The sequence below is a fragment of the Adelges cooleyi genome, unplaced genomic scaffold, assembly GCF_023614345.1.
Source record: "Adelges cooleyi isolate 19-005CV unplaced genomic scaffold, UGA_ACOO_1.1 ACOO_flye_CR_arks_rails_tigmint_CR_PRNA_108, whole genome shotgun sequence".
Classification (NCBI taxonomy): domain Eukaryota; kingdom Metazoa; phylum Arthropoda; class Insecta; order Hemiptera; family Adelgidae; genus Adelges; species Adelges cooleyi.
The window spans coordinates 11239790-11254412 of record NW_026095761.1 but is presented as its reverse complement, the minus strand read 5'-3'; the positions used below and the strand labels follow the sequence as shown (position 1 = coordinate 11254412).

At 33.4% G+C, this 14623-nt stretch overlaps 1 protein-coding gene across 1 annotated transcript; it reads right to left on the bottom strand.

The window, feature by feature from the left end:
* Window positions 1-1097: 1097 nt before the first annotated feature.
* LOC126844035 (ankyrin repeat and SAM domain-containing protein 1A-like) lies at window positions 1098-11350 on the bottom strand. The gene is made up of 16 exons (XM_050581886.1): window positions 10979-11350; window positions 7268-7348; window positions 6957-7113; window positions 6724-6869; window positions 6519-6641; window positions 6220-6452; window positions 5982-6153; window positions 5708-5924; window positions 5064-5636; window positions 4559-4727; window positions 4233-4496; window positions 4010-4152; window positions 3464-3916; window positions 3132-3398; window positions 2760-3062; window positions 1098-2178 (listed from the first exon to the last, which is right to left on the bottom strand). Exons 1-16 carry the CDS (start codon window positions 11080-11082, stop codon window positions 1900-1902), a joined length of 3684 nt encoding a protein of 1227 aa, XP_050437843.1. The 5' UTR covers window positions 11083-11350; the 3' UTR covers window positions 1098-1899.
* Window positions 11351-14623: the final 3273 nt, after the last annotated feature.

Genomic DNA, 14623 nt, shown 5'->3' with positions numbered 1-14623 from the left:
ACTTTTAATAGTGTTTAATTACTTTTTGGTATCTTTGTCCTTAAATTTAAAATTGGGTCACAACAATATGGTTTCAATAATTATTTTGTTGATACATATCAACAACATATATATATATATTACATTTCAAGATAAGATAATCAATTAATATAATTATATTAATCAATTAAATCTGTCCAACTAAGATATATAAGTAAAAAAAAAAAATGTATCAACCTCAGGAGATGGCGGAAGGGCTGTTGATATTAAATAAGGTTTGAGACTATTTTCTGTTAGGGCTAAGCCTATAGCATGTTCCATATTAACTATGCTTTGACTAGATCATAAAGTTCGAAGTTTAAAGTTAGTATGTGTTTTTGGCTTTTCCTGATTTTAAGGGTAAAAGATTAATTAAATTTCCAAAACGTTTACCCGCCCTAAAGTATGTGACGGCAACATTAACGACCAATATAACCGACCGCAATACTCTTTGAAAGACTGAAAGATTTCACTAACCTCTGTATCAAATTTTAGTGGCCATTTTCAATTCAAACGCAATTGACTTTTGCTTCCAATTATTGGTCAACACCACAGTCCACACGAGAGAAATTACATATTATGTTACTTACAACAATTTTGGATTTTTATTTCTCTGAAAATGATAAATTATAACGGGAGAATGAAAAAAAACAACGTAAAACATGTAAGTATATTTTAATTTCTTTTTTTCTTTTTTCGTTTTTGGGGGTTACATTTCACAACAATGATTGCAGAATGGCACACACGTTCACAACCGGTTAACAAAGACACAGTGTCACGATTTATTGTTAAACAATATATTATAACCGAAGTCATGTAGATAAACATTTCTACACTAACGTGTTATGTTATTCCGAATCGACTACTAATCAAGGTTAAATTTAGTTAATATCTAATAAATATTTGTCTACGATAAAATTAATTTAATAAAAAAAGCGAACAATTAAATAACAGCTTTTAACAACTTATAGAAGTGATGGTTTCTGAGATTTGTGTGGGTATAATATAATTTCACGAGGATATGTTATAATACGGTAATCTAAAGCCAAATACGAATAGCAACTTTTTTTTTTTGGTGGGGGGGGGGGGTCATTGGTGTTTTTGATTTCATAGTTAAAAAAAAAATTACAATAATAATAAAAATGAGATTACACATTTGTCATATATATATACAAAACAAATAAACAAACAATACGATAATTAATAAAATATATATAAAATGTAAAATAAGGTACTACAAATATCACAAAAAATTGGGTGTAAAATGAATTTGGCCTCGATTTGTTTAAACTTTAAAGACGGCTGTCGCATTTTGTATTATTATATTAAGTCAAATAGGAACGCCAGAGTAAAATATTATGGTAGCACCTAATTTATAAAATTAAGTTAGTGAACATTCATGTTGAGGTTGTTATTAATGAAATACAGATTAAAAACTATTGACTATGTATAATATTAAATTAGTAAAACGAATTAGGCTAGGGTATTTATTTTATTCTCTCTATAGGACTACATAATAAGTGTTAAATAAATACCATAGAATTCGATATTTAAAATCAACGAAACGTAAGTATTATTATTATTATATATAAATATATATAATATTATTATATCGTTGGCGTCTATAAAATAAATAGATTTGTTACGTTTTAAAATTTAAAATGCAAACGTTTCCAAAAGGTCGATCTAGCGTTGAGATTGAAAAACAAACAAAAAAACGAAAAGCGCAAGATTTTTTTTCTTCCGAGTACCTATATATTGAGCATGATAGTAATCTTTTTACGGTCATATCGACAATGGCGGTTTTGTAGACAACAAAATATTATCGTCTTGGTAACTATTTGGTCATCGTAGGTCATTAATAAAAAAATGTAAAAACGTTCAACGACCTGGCTTTTCGACCGAATCAATCTTTTGGATGCCGCCATTGAACTTGATCTCGTTTACCGAATGTGACCTCGAGTGTTGTTGCGCACTTCCCCGACCGTGTGGTCGGTCTCCCCCGGGAACTACTGGGGGCAACACGTGATTCGCCGAATGCGACCTCGTGTGACCGTTGCTTCCTGTGCGAGAGCCGTTGCCCGTCTGACTTTTGAGTGCCATCTGGTAGGCCACCTCGAACGCTTGGCCCAGTGTCAATATGATCTCGGTCGCCTGATCCTGTGAAAACGCAAAAATGGAAAATCATCTTCGACCCAGGTTGTCATTCAGACCTGGGGTAGCAAAAAAAGCCAGCACGATGAGAGGGGAGGGGGGGAACGGGAGAGGTCACAAGTCTTTGGGAATTATCGTAACTGATAAAAATGGCTTTCAAATAACTGTCAAAAACCTGTTCAATATGAACGTTAATTATTTCATAGATATTAAATCTACTTTTAAAGTTTTCTTCAGAAAAATTTCATTACTCAGTTTTTGATTTTGATTTTTTTAAGATTATGAATAATATTTAAAGCATTTTGGCTACTTGACTATTTGTCTATTTTGAAAACATATAGCGTGTCCTAATTTTGTTTAGCTTTTCTCGATTCTGAAGAATACAATTTCTGATCTATGGATTGGCTACATGAAGAAATGGGTTCAGTGGTTTTAAAACAAATCTTGGGTAGTATATGTTTAGTATAGTTTAGTATATGTTTTAATTAATTTGTTTAATAATTACTCAAAGTTAGTGTCTCTTCTAAAAGTCTTGAAATGTAGGAATTTAAAAAAAAAAAAGATGATTATTGTCGAATCGGACTTACCATGGTCGACACGCTGAACACGTGACAGTAATGTAAATTAGTGTGATGATCTTTTGTGATGTATGCAAAATGATTGAGATCGTCGGCGTCCTGGGAAGCGCAATTGATGTTGCAGATCTCGTGCTCGCAAACCGACTTGGCCAACGTCGGAACCACAAACCTCACCCCTCGATAAGATATGGCCAGTACCACTTCGGGAAGCGACAGCTGAGTACCGGAAGCCACCGCTTGTTTGAGCTTTTGTATCGACAGTTTGGTCGATTCGGTGCCTCGTGGTTCTTTGACTTCGGTCGACCCCAAATACTAGAGGACAACACAGGATCAGTGACGTCACTGTCTCGCGTCTTATTTAATGTAAAAATACCGACTTACCGAAGCTAAGTACTCGACGTTGCCGGTGACCAACGTGTCGGGTTGATGTCTCCACTGAGTGGTCAACGTAGGCGGAACACCGAAAAGTAATTCGGACGGACCTCGAATGACCAAGTCGGCGTTTTTGTTGGAAGAATTTTGAAACTGAGGAGGAAGAGGTGCGTGCCTAGATTTCTTTGGATTATGTCTGAGAGTAGCCGTTCCCGACACCAGTTGAGAGCAATGTCTGGTAGACGGTTTTTCCTTTGTCGATTGAATGTTGCTTTTCTGTAAAACAATAGTGGTAAAGACGACCAAGCGTCAATATGATTCTGGATATTAAAAAAACTCACAAATTGTTTCAGATCGTTTCCGACATCGTTCAAGCCATCGCCAACGGAGACGGCTTGGTGCAGCTGAGATTTTGTACTGTCAACTGACGACAGTATTCTTCTCCTGTGACCGGGTTTGGTGATTTCTAGTACAGCGGTGAGTTCAATCTCCCAAATCCTCGCTATCCGTTCTAGATCGGTGTACAGATGCTTCAGGAACGTATTGATGTAACATTCTAAACCGATACTCTTCAACCACTGCTCGACTTGTGTAGCATCTTCTTCGTCACCGCCGACAGAGTCCAAATCGTCTATAGATTTACTCTTCGCTTCGGGAGTGTCTTTGGAATGATGTTTAAACCAAAAATCTTTCACCACGCACGGTAAACCGCGAGCAGCTTCTAAAATTTTCAGGCGATCGTTTTTGTTTTCTATTCCCATGCACTTTAGATCATCGTCTACTACAACGCCGCTCTGTAAATTAAAAATACAATATGGATTTTATAAAAACATCACCCGTGATAGCTGTATAATAAAATAACGCGATATAATATAAAATACACTTACAATGAAGTTCAAATTATCATAACCGTAATCAATAAATGCGGCGGTATAGTCTTGAAAGCCTAAGCCAAACAACCAAGATTCAACAGAAGTCGGACTTTCAATTTTGGGTTTTGGTTTTTCTTTGCTTTCAGATCGACTTAGTCCTATTAATATCACCAGTAAAATATCATAAAACCAAAGCTACAAAGAGGAGTTTACCAATTTAAGTGTAATTCGTACATACCTAATCTCGTTTGAAATTCTTTTTCTAGTTCGCTGCACATTGATTCTTTCGCATTTTCACTTCCCAAGTTTATCAGATCAGATATTTTCGCCCATTCTTCTTGTTCGTCGAAAGGACTTAACAAATCTTTCGACGAATTTTTAGATTGATCATCAGTAGACCCTGGAGACTGTGTCGTAACAGGAGGATCGTAAACCGTTCTCAATTTACGTAATGTCTTCGGTCTTTCAGCTCGATTTATACTAACCGATCCTTTGAGCAGTCCTAACAGTAAGAACATGTTAAAAAAATAATTCGAGCAACTCTTCAAGTTTAACTCCACCAACCTGCATAAGTGGGGTCACCCAAAAATTCTTCAATGGGAGTTTCTTCGGCTGTAGAAACGCTTTTATCGGTGGAAGATACTCGGGACATAGGTTCCCACGATACGACTAATAAGTCTTCTTCCGTCTCGGTTTCCATGTCCCTAGACTTCCTTTTCAAATTTATGTATTCCTGTTTAAACGAAAATAATAATTAAAACTAGTACAGTGGGGTTGGGGTATAGCGGGGACGGAGCATATTGGACGGCGGAGTTATTGTAACTGAAAGTGATGCGAATCTGTAGATGGTAAAATAAATACTATAGAATTTCTGACTTGCTACACGAAGGAATCAAAGGTTTAATAAAGATATCGTCGTGGGTTCAAACAAAAAATTGTAAAAACAAAGACTTCTTAGCTCCACATCGAAGCTAAAAAAACTGCATTTCCCCACTATAAATTTACTTAAATATTACTACCTTACCTAAAATCTTATTTACCTTAAATATTTGTTTAAATACTATCTTACCTGACTTAAAGGCCGCATCCTTGCGTGTATACTCCGTTCAGCTTGGAACGGCGATGGAGGTGGATGATCAGGCGTAGGTGGTTGATGATAATTTGTAGGACTCGACGGCCAATCGAAAAGGGCAGTGTCGTCGCCGTCCAGAAGACTTTCTCGCGAAGACGAAATAGTAGTAGTAATAAAACCGTTGCGATCAGAAACTATGATTTGATTTATTGTGGCTGGTTCTAATTCAACGAGTTTGAACTGTAAGTCACCCCGAGCCAATAAGGCACCGGGATCCTGATCTCCACTTTGACGTTTGAGCTTTCGGCGAGGATTTGTGGTTCGAATAGGAACATTTTGGTATAAAGACGTTAACGCTACGGGTTCTTCACCTGACGTTGGCCGTAATTTCATTTCGATATATTGATCTGCCGATTTGCCTCGACGCAATATATCAGTCTTGCGGTTTTGATCGGAAGATTGCGATCCGGAAGTCGCTAAGTATAAATATTCGTAAGGTCCACTACAGTTCGTAGTTGACATTTTCGAGGGTGAATCGGTTTCAGATATCAGTCTTTTGGATGTCATGGGCTGCCGAGCAACAAGTATTCGCATGTTATTTGTGCGTTAAAAAAAAAACTACTTCATTGTGCACAACTTACAGAAACATTAGACGTGGCTGGACTTAAAGGAGCCATCGGTAAGTAGAAAGGGGAAGACGTAGGTCTATGTCCGCTAGAAGTTGTCGAAGAGCCAATGCTCACAGTGTCCAACTCAGGTCCCGAAAGAAAATTGGAGTCTATAAAGGACCTCGAAAGAGCATTAGGGGCTCCACTTTTATATCCTCGGCCCCATTGACCGTGCCCATCAGATGAAAACCTTTAATAAAAAAAATAATAAAAACTTACGTAGTTTTAATGTATCGAAAAAACTTACGCTGAACTTTCAGACACACGCCGATTTTTGTACATTTCCCAGTGGGTAGGCGAAGGACTAGGAGATAACATGCTGTCGTACGGACTACTCAAGGGAATAGGTACAGAATCACCGTTTTCACTTCTCCTATCCGTTTCCAGATCGCTATCGTTATTATTGTTGAACTTGTGGCCTTAAGTAGAAAAGTTCAATATTTAAAATGTTTTCACTTTGTGTCTGGGCTGAAGAATTCACATACTTTGCAACATAGCCGTTATTTCTACAGCGGGGCCGACCTTCGATGGAAATTGTTTAAGCAGATCCTCTACAGTTCGTCTATGGATATCTCTAATTTGAGTATTGATACCGTGATCTAATAGCAATCTAGCTACTTCAGTCTTGCCACATTGAACAGCTTCGTGAAGAGCAGTGCCGCTACCGGTACGGACGTTGACGTCCATTCCGGCTGTCATTAATAGCTCTACTACAGTCCTGATAAATATTTAAACTTACAATAGTGTTTATTAAAAATTAGCGTCCGATATAACATTAACATACTTGTGTCCATTGCGGCTTGCTAAGTGTAATGGAGTATGTGCAAACATAATGCCAGCAGCTCGAGAATTATACGACCTAATTAATTCTGGCCGTTTTGCAAGAATTAATTCCACGGTTTCCAGTCTAGCATATCGATCAATAATTAGAAAAATCAATAAAATATCTAGTGTAATAATATTTACAAATAAGTTCAGTGAGTTCATACCTCCCATATTGTGCGCATAAGTCCAAGGCAGTTTCATGTTTGTGATTTCTTATAGTTGGATCAGCACCATGTTCCAGTAAAAGCGCAACCACGCCCGAATGACCATATTGAGCGGCACAATGCAAGGGTGTCTCCCGATTTTTTGTCTATTGATTAAGTACAATGTCGTTCGTTTCAGTAATGAAGAATTGGGAATTTTAAGCATTTTCAAATAATATAGTTTATTAATTTACCATATGGTTAACATTTGGGATCGAAGGCCCGTGACAAAGTAATAAACGAACGATTTCAACATTGCCTGTCCATGCCGCCAAATGTAACGGAGCAGCGCCTTTGTGGTCAACCACGTTTGTAGAAGCTTCATTGCACAGCAAAAGTTGTACTATTTCCCTATTAACGAACATAATTAATGACTCAATAAGTCTAGAAAAATGCTCATTACGAACAAATATGAATGTACGTGACGTGTTTTTCTCAAAAATAATTAAAAATAGACATGCAAACAACAACAACGGTAGTATAAAATCTAGTATAAAAAGTTTACTTGTATCCATTAAGTGAAGCATGATGTAATGCTGTAAACCCAGTTTGGTCTTGAGTGTTAACACCAGCACCGCGTCTCAAACTGCAATTACAATTAATATAAAATATGATAATATAATTAAATGTTTTAGCTAAACGGTATTTCGTAATACTAATGACATTTAAATTTAAAGCATGCTTAATTTATTATTATAGCCAAGAGTTAAGTTTAACTATCATACCACTCCATTCCTATTTTCCCGATGATGTGGTTTATTATAAACAAATATTCATTATTGGTTGTAACATGAGATACCTTTAATAATGATGATTAGCACTCGTAAACTCAAAAAACAATATTTTTTAGTTAGACAAACTAGAAATGTAAGAATATTATGCAAGAACATAAATTGGTCGTTTGAATATACTTTAGTTTCCTAAGCCAAACATTTTAAATTTAACAGAAACTTGAATACGATATTAACACCACCTCACGAACCTATGATAAAAGTTTTAAATAGTCTGCTTTTCTTAAAATAGAAAACAGTGTCATCTCTAAGCGTACACATGCACGAATATTATTTTAGGGTTAACGGTGAATGGTTTAGGCACGTGTGAGGTAAGACACAGAGAACCTAAAAGCAACGGTTGAATGAAAACCAACGGGAATGAGACCAAGACGGCGTCAAAAGAAGCGATGGATGAGAGTTGTGGTTTTTAGTGTTGTCCAGTATTTATGATTTATAGAAAAGTAAACTAGTAAACAGTTGAACTATAATGTCAATGCCAGTAATTCTGCCTCCAATTTCTCTGTTGCTAAAAATTATTATCAATTATTATTATTATTATTAATGTGTCAATACTATTATTAATTCTAGGAGATAAACAAAACGGTGGTGATTCTGACTAGTATTGAAATGGCAATATATATTTATAATTGGGACTCAATATCCTTATTAACATTGTTACGCTGACATTAGGCAAACGTATTACGTTTTCGTTGATTACATATTTTAAATAAGTTTAAAATGTCTAAGTGTTAAACAATTAACCTAGCTGACATTAAATAAAGACCTAGCTTAAATTAATTATGGAATTAATTTAGATATCGATAAGTGTTCCACGCACAAAAATTAATTGGCGTGGGGCAAATATTTTTTTAATTTTATTCATTAAGAATGTACTCAAAAATTCATATTACACCGAAAAAATGCCATATAGTAATTCGGATATGATGATGGGCCTTGATGTTTAACTGGAAATTAAAATGTTCAAATCAACAGTGAATTTTTAAATTAACAATCTTAATAAGTTAGTGATTAGTATGCTTTTAAAAATGAATTGCCTTATTTTTAATTATATCTTTAAGGGTCAACAATTAAGACAGAATATGTCGATACTTATACATCATATGGATAGTCATGATATGTTTTCGGCTATGTAATTATATAGTACATAATTAGAACATATTTTAAATTAGAACCACGACGTTGATTAAAAATCCGAAATCGAGTCACGCTTTTGGCCAAGACTCGAAGCTGTGTAGGTTTTTCTTATATTTTTTATACAATATATAACGTATAAAAACGAAATTAGTAAGCTATAAAACTTTATATGTAATTTTCCCCTGATAAATAATAGTTGTCCATCTAAATGGAATCGTTCACTATAGTTAATCGAATAACAAGTTATCGTTAGTTTTAAGTACACTATTGTGGATCTTTATAATAAACAAATCAACAAGCATCTTTAGAAAGTACCTATAAGTTCTTATGTTTAAATTCGCAAACCAGTTTCGTTATAAAGATTAGTCTTATAATAAACCGAAAATAAATTGAAATGCAAAACGATGCGTTTGAATTTTAAAGTCATTTTTGAGAACAGCAACACAATTATAATTAGGTTAGTACAATATTATTAACATATGACAACGACGCTGTTAACCTTTCGATTAGATTTTATAAGCGGAAAAGTACTTCCTATATCTGTGAACATAATAATCAAGTTGTAAAATATCTAATATAATAGAGCATAACGGTTGATACAGTTTAAGCCACCATTCTGCTTTGTGTAAAAAACGATCTACTATATTTGACTATGATGACATATTGTGAGGTTAATTCTCCACTTATACATCTCTTACAGGATACTTATCTTCTATACAAAGCAAAGGTCAAAATGACAAATGACAAACCTAATCATTTACAATTACTCAGTCGAATCTTTCCATGTCGCATTCTATAATATATGGGCCATCAAAACGTTTATAGAAAAATATTACTATATTGATCAGACTATGACTAATACGAAACTATAATTTGTTGATTAGAGATTACAGTAAGGAATACAAAACATGAATGTACTGGTTATTTACCAACTGTTTTTAACGTTACAGGAAAAGGAACAACCATGTCGATTACTGATTACAGTTAAAACCGAATAACTTCGTCGTTTAAAACTATTTAAGGGGGGAATATTTTTTGAAATCGTTGAAAGATAAAATATTTAAAACTACTTTTATTTATATACAACATCAATAGTGTTAAAAATGTTTCAAACTGGTAATCAATTTCATTAAAAATATATATTATTTTATCACGAGAAAGTGAATATAGAAACAAATATAAGACCACTAACAATTGGGTACATGACTAAAAATGTTAGCTACTAGTAGATTTAATGTGTACATCGACTAATTCTTATAGCTCCAATGTTATTTACCTTATTTCGAACTGTTTAAACATACGCGTTATTATTTTACAACCAATAGCAGTAATTAAAAAACGTATCTGGCCAGATCGTTGCAAGTGCGGATAGTCATAAAAAAATCAAGGATTCCCAAAGTGTCGTTAAGGGATGTGAAGTGACGTCAGCGAAAAGCAATTTGTAATCGTAATAATTATTAGGAAACCGATTTAATTTAATTTATGATTATTAACCGATTTATTTTCATAAACAATAATGGTTTTAATTCGATATTGTTTTGTTATTATTATTTTATATGCTAATGCAATTGGTATTATTTATGTTCAGTGCATTTCGCTTATCATTCGTTGTACGCAAGTACAACATGTACCTGCATGTTTAGAATTCTTTACAAAGACACGTTTACCTATATTATAAATATTGTTATGGGCTGCAGTGTTGACTAAGAGCGTAGTAAAACATAATTGTAATTAAAAAAAACAATTATCGTTATCATGGATGATAATAAAAATATATAATTATAATACGTCGGTCGTTTAAAGCCTAACCCCTCGTAGGATCAAAAGGTTCGTTAACAGTGTTATTGGCGTAGCACTATTATCTCGAAAACCTACTACGTATAATTTGTAAACAATTATAAATACTTTTGCGTTTCCACCGCATTGGTGGTTACTGAATTCCAAATTTGGAATAGACAAACCGACAAAACATGTATACAGGTATAATGGGTGCTGTGCGCTGTATATGGGTCAACATCAGCTGCAGCTGTAGGAGGAACACCACCCCGCCCCCATACAACATTGCTATATTATTATTCCTAGTTTTTTAATCTTACTACGATACAAGCGCTCGACTAGGACGTCGGTAGGTGGTAGGCGGCGTTAAATATAATTCGGTAACGCGTTGTATTAGCACTGTACTAATATTGAATCTATCGCTAGGATACAGGTAAAAGCTGCGGTTCGGGTAGTGCAATAATTGTCGGGGTGCGTTTGAAATGAGTATATATAATGTCCATTGCCCTTACCTCGCCAAGGGTCCGGATCTCTTGGCCTTTTGTATGAGAATTTTTTCCACCGCGTTCAGATTGCCGGTTTTGGCGGCAACCACCAGGTCCTGGTCCTTGCCCATGGCCCAGCAACCGCCCGAACCACCGTCGAACGTTCACACCCACAACACTGCGTTTGGTTCACATATTAATATTACCTGGCATGTCCGCCGCACCAACGGTCGACCGTCCGACCATTACACCAAAACAGCGTTCGTGTGTCGATTATTATTATTACCGGACAAACGCACGATTACCCACGGGCACCGTACTCGTGCAATAAAATTATATTATCGTCTGGCAAAAGATACCGAGTTTTATTATCACTACCGTGTGTAGTAACACAAACACGGCCGCCACCACCACCGACGATCGATCACACGGTGCCCGCACGACGGGACGGGCGAGGTGGTGCAATGTGCCCCGGCGCTCCCAAAGTCAGCTGTTCGTCAATCGATAAATGCCGGAAAATTAACTAAACCCTATTAAAAAATTGCCCGTACGCCGCCAATAGTGTTTTTTAACATTTTCAGTACAATCGTTTAAACGTTCCAGGTTCGTTCAACCACGTCCGGTGCGAGTTATTGTCGAATTTTCATTATCTTTGCGCCGAACCCGTACAGTGCACGCCGGTCGCACGGTAATACCGTACGGATTTTATGGCGCGCACGGTCGTTCGACATTTTACAGTGTTGCCAGATTGGCGCGTGAAAACTGTCGTGGTCCAAGTGCATTTATATTATCATAAAGAACCTACTTGAAATATTATTTCAAAAACATCAATGAAAAATGGTTTCATGTAAAAATATGTTTTAATATGCCAAAAAACAAAAGGACATTGTTAGTTCTAATAAGCGTTGAGAACATAATAACTATAAGTAGTTTAAACAAATCAATTTTATTTTAGTGAAATTGTTTTAAATCTAAAAAAAAGTATGATCAAAAATTTGCTTTTGAAAATAAATTCATTCTGATCTTTGTAGATCTCATCATTTAGATTTAGACTTGAATTTTAATTTTTACATTATACGTTATACACTATAAACTATATTTCATAATTTCGTATTCTTAAAATGTACAACGATATTTTGTGTAGATTTTTTAAATTTTATTTAGTGAAATATGTGAAAATATTTTCGCAAAACGACAAGGCAGCTCTTATATTGCAATTTATGATTTTTATTTAGATTATAAATATTATAAATCTTGCCTAGTGAATATCTTTTATACTTAATTTTGGTCGTACATAGTTAACAAATATTTGCTTACATAAAAATCCGCGCTAAATTTCATTAATGAGTAATATCCGTCACCCCATTATATTGTAATATTGTATTTAATGTGATTTGCTATATTACAATATGTCATAATATGTGTCTATATTTACCAATTAGTCCACACCAAATTGTTTTTTGCACTCATATTAATGCTCTTGTAATTTTTTACTAATTTTTAGTTCTCATGAAAGAAGGCTTCTTTTAATTTATTAAATTGTTGTGATGCACAGTGATGGTCGGTGGACGAGATGCAGTTCTCTTTTTATAATGTACTAATTCTTAATTTAAAAAAAAAGATCCTTATAAAACGACAATTTTTTTTTAAACTAAGTTCTATATGGCTCGTACTGTTAGGATATAATAATATATTCTCTGTGCTGGCGAGAGGAGTAAACGCAGAAAACATGACAAATTTTTTTTCTTTATTATCTGCAACAGATTTATATTTGGACTAGTCGCACTAAGACGCGCGCGGTAGCGGTTTCGAGTCCGTTCACCACAATGGACTTTTTGCATTTTTTTCAACGGGTTTTTCAGTGTTTTTTTTTAACGCCCGCTAAAAAAATAAGCATAATTGAACGCAACCATATTATATAATGATTACATTCTTACCAGAAGTAGCGTGACCCACAAGGTTTTTTTTTTAATTGAAAATATATACTTTATTAATTTAGATTTACTAAGCTTTATATAATTATAGACTTGTAATTTCTTACAATTAATTTAATAATGTTTTAAATGGTGTCCGGGGCGCATATAATACAAAATCGCAAAATTATAACAATATTTTTAAACTTCCAATAAAATTAGACCTCATAGATCTCTTTTTTTATTAATTACGAATAATATAAGTTAAAAAATATACAAGTTAGGTACCTAATATTACTTTATAACTTTTATTATGTCGCACACACTTTTGAACAAAATCGATACATTTTTTTTTTTTAAACCCTTGTTGATATTTTAAAAACTTTCATTTAAAATTTTACTAGATCACTATTACCAATGATTAATAAAATAAAATATATTTATTACGTACATATTATATTTTTTGTGTACTCAAAGTAGAATGTCAAGTCAATAATGTCAATAACAATTATAATTGAAACTATAATACTGTACACATTTTAAAGCACTTAAATGGAATACAAATTTACTACCTAAGAAAATAGGCAACGACACTAAAAATGAATTATATATTACATTTATTTATTATACTTACCTGGTATTTGACAGTATGTCAATCATCGACAGGGCTGTATAACTATGCAAAGAACTCTGCGAACGCAATTATTTGAAGTTACTTTTTGGAAACTCAAAGTGTTATTGCGGAGCGGGTTTTTATTTCCAAGTGAAAGAAGTGAACTTATACAACTTTTGACCTTATGGGTCAACGGTTAGTCTAACGTTAAAAAATAATCTTGGTTGCCATCATAAAAACTTCATTACACTAATAACTTTTCAATGGAACAGACAATTACTTTTTTTTTTAATGACTTTTTAAAATTAAATTATTGTTAAGTTATAATGAGCTTCTTAGCCGTCTCCAAAAAAAAATTAAAGAGATTTCCGTCGTTGTTATTATTATTATTTTATAAATTTCTTTTTTTTAACCGTTATAATGAAATATTAAGAATAAGTACCTATCTTGTATACTCGTACAGATGGTATTGTTTTTATACAACAAGGAGATATTAGTGTCCCTATATTGTTATCAATTGTTCATCTTCCTGACGATTATTATCCTTAGGCAGATATGTAGGCACAACAGTATTTTTTAAATAAATACACATTTTATTTAAAATTTATGAAAATTGCATTTATTTCATAATATATAATATATATTATACACTTATTGCAAATCATCGCGAGATCGATCTACAGTATAAAATATATTGTAATGTACAAATTGCAAATAAATAATAATAAAAAGAATGATATAAAATAAAATAAAATCTGATCACTTTATAGCTACAATCTATATATTTTTATTGGAAAATGTTGTCAGATACTAAAGACTTTTTTAAAATTAAATTACCAAACAACTGTTTTGTTAAAGTAATAAGACTACAAAATAAAAAATAAAAATAAGTTAAACTGTGTTTATATATGTATATATTATATTCAATAATAATATAATATAAAACTATATAGGTCCATAAATTAAAGAAGTTCTGCATCTGCGTAGTAATATATTTAAATGATTTACACAATATCCTATATTATAATACAATATATCTATGTACAACAAAAAAACGCGTTTGGATTTTACAATATATATATATACGTATAATAATATGATACATAAAAAATAACTATATTATACTTATGTTTAAAAAATCTTGTT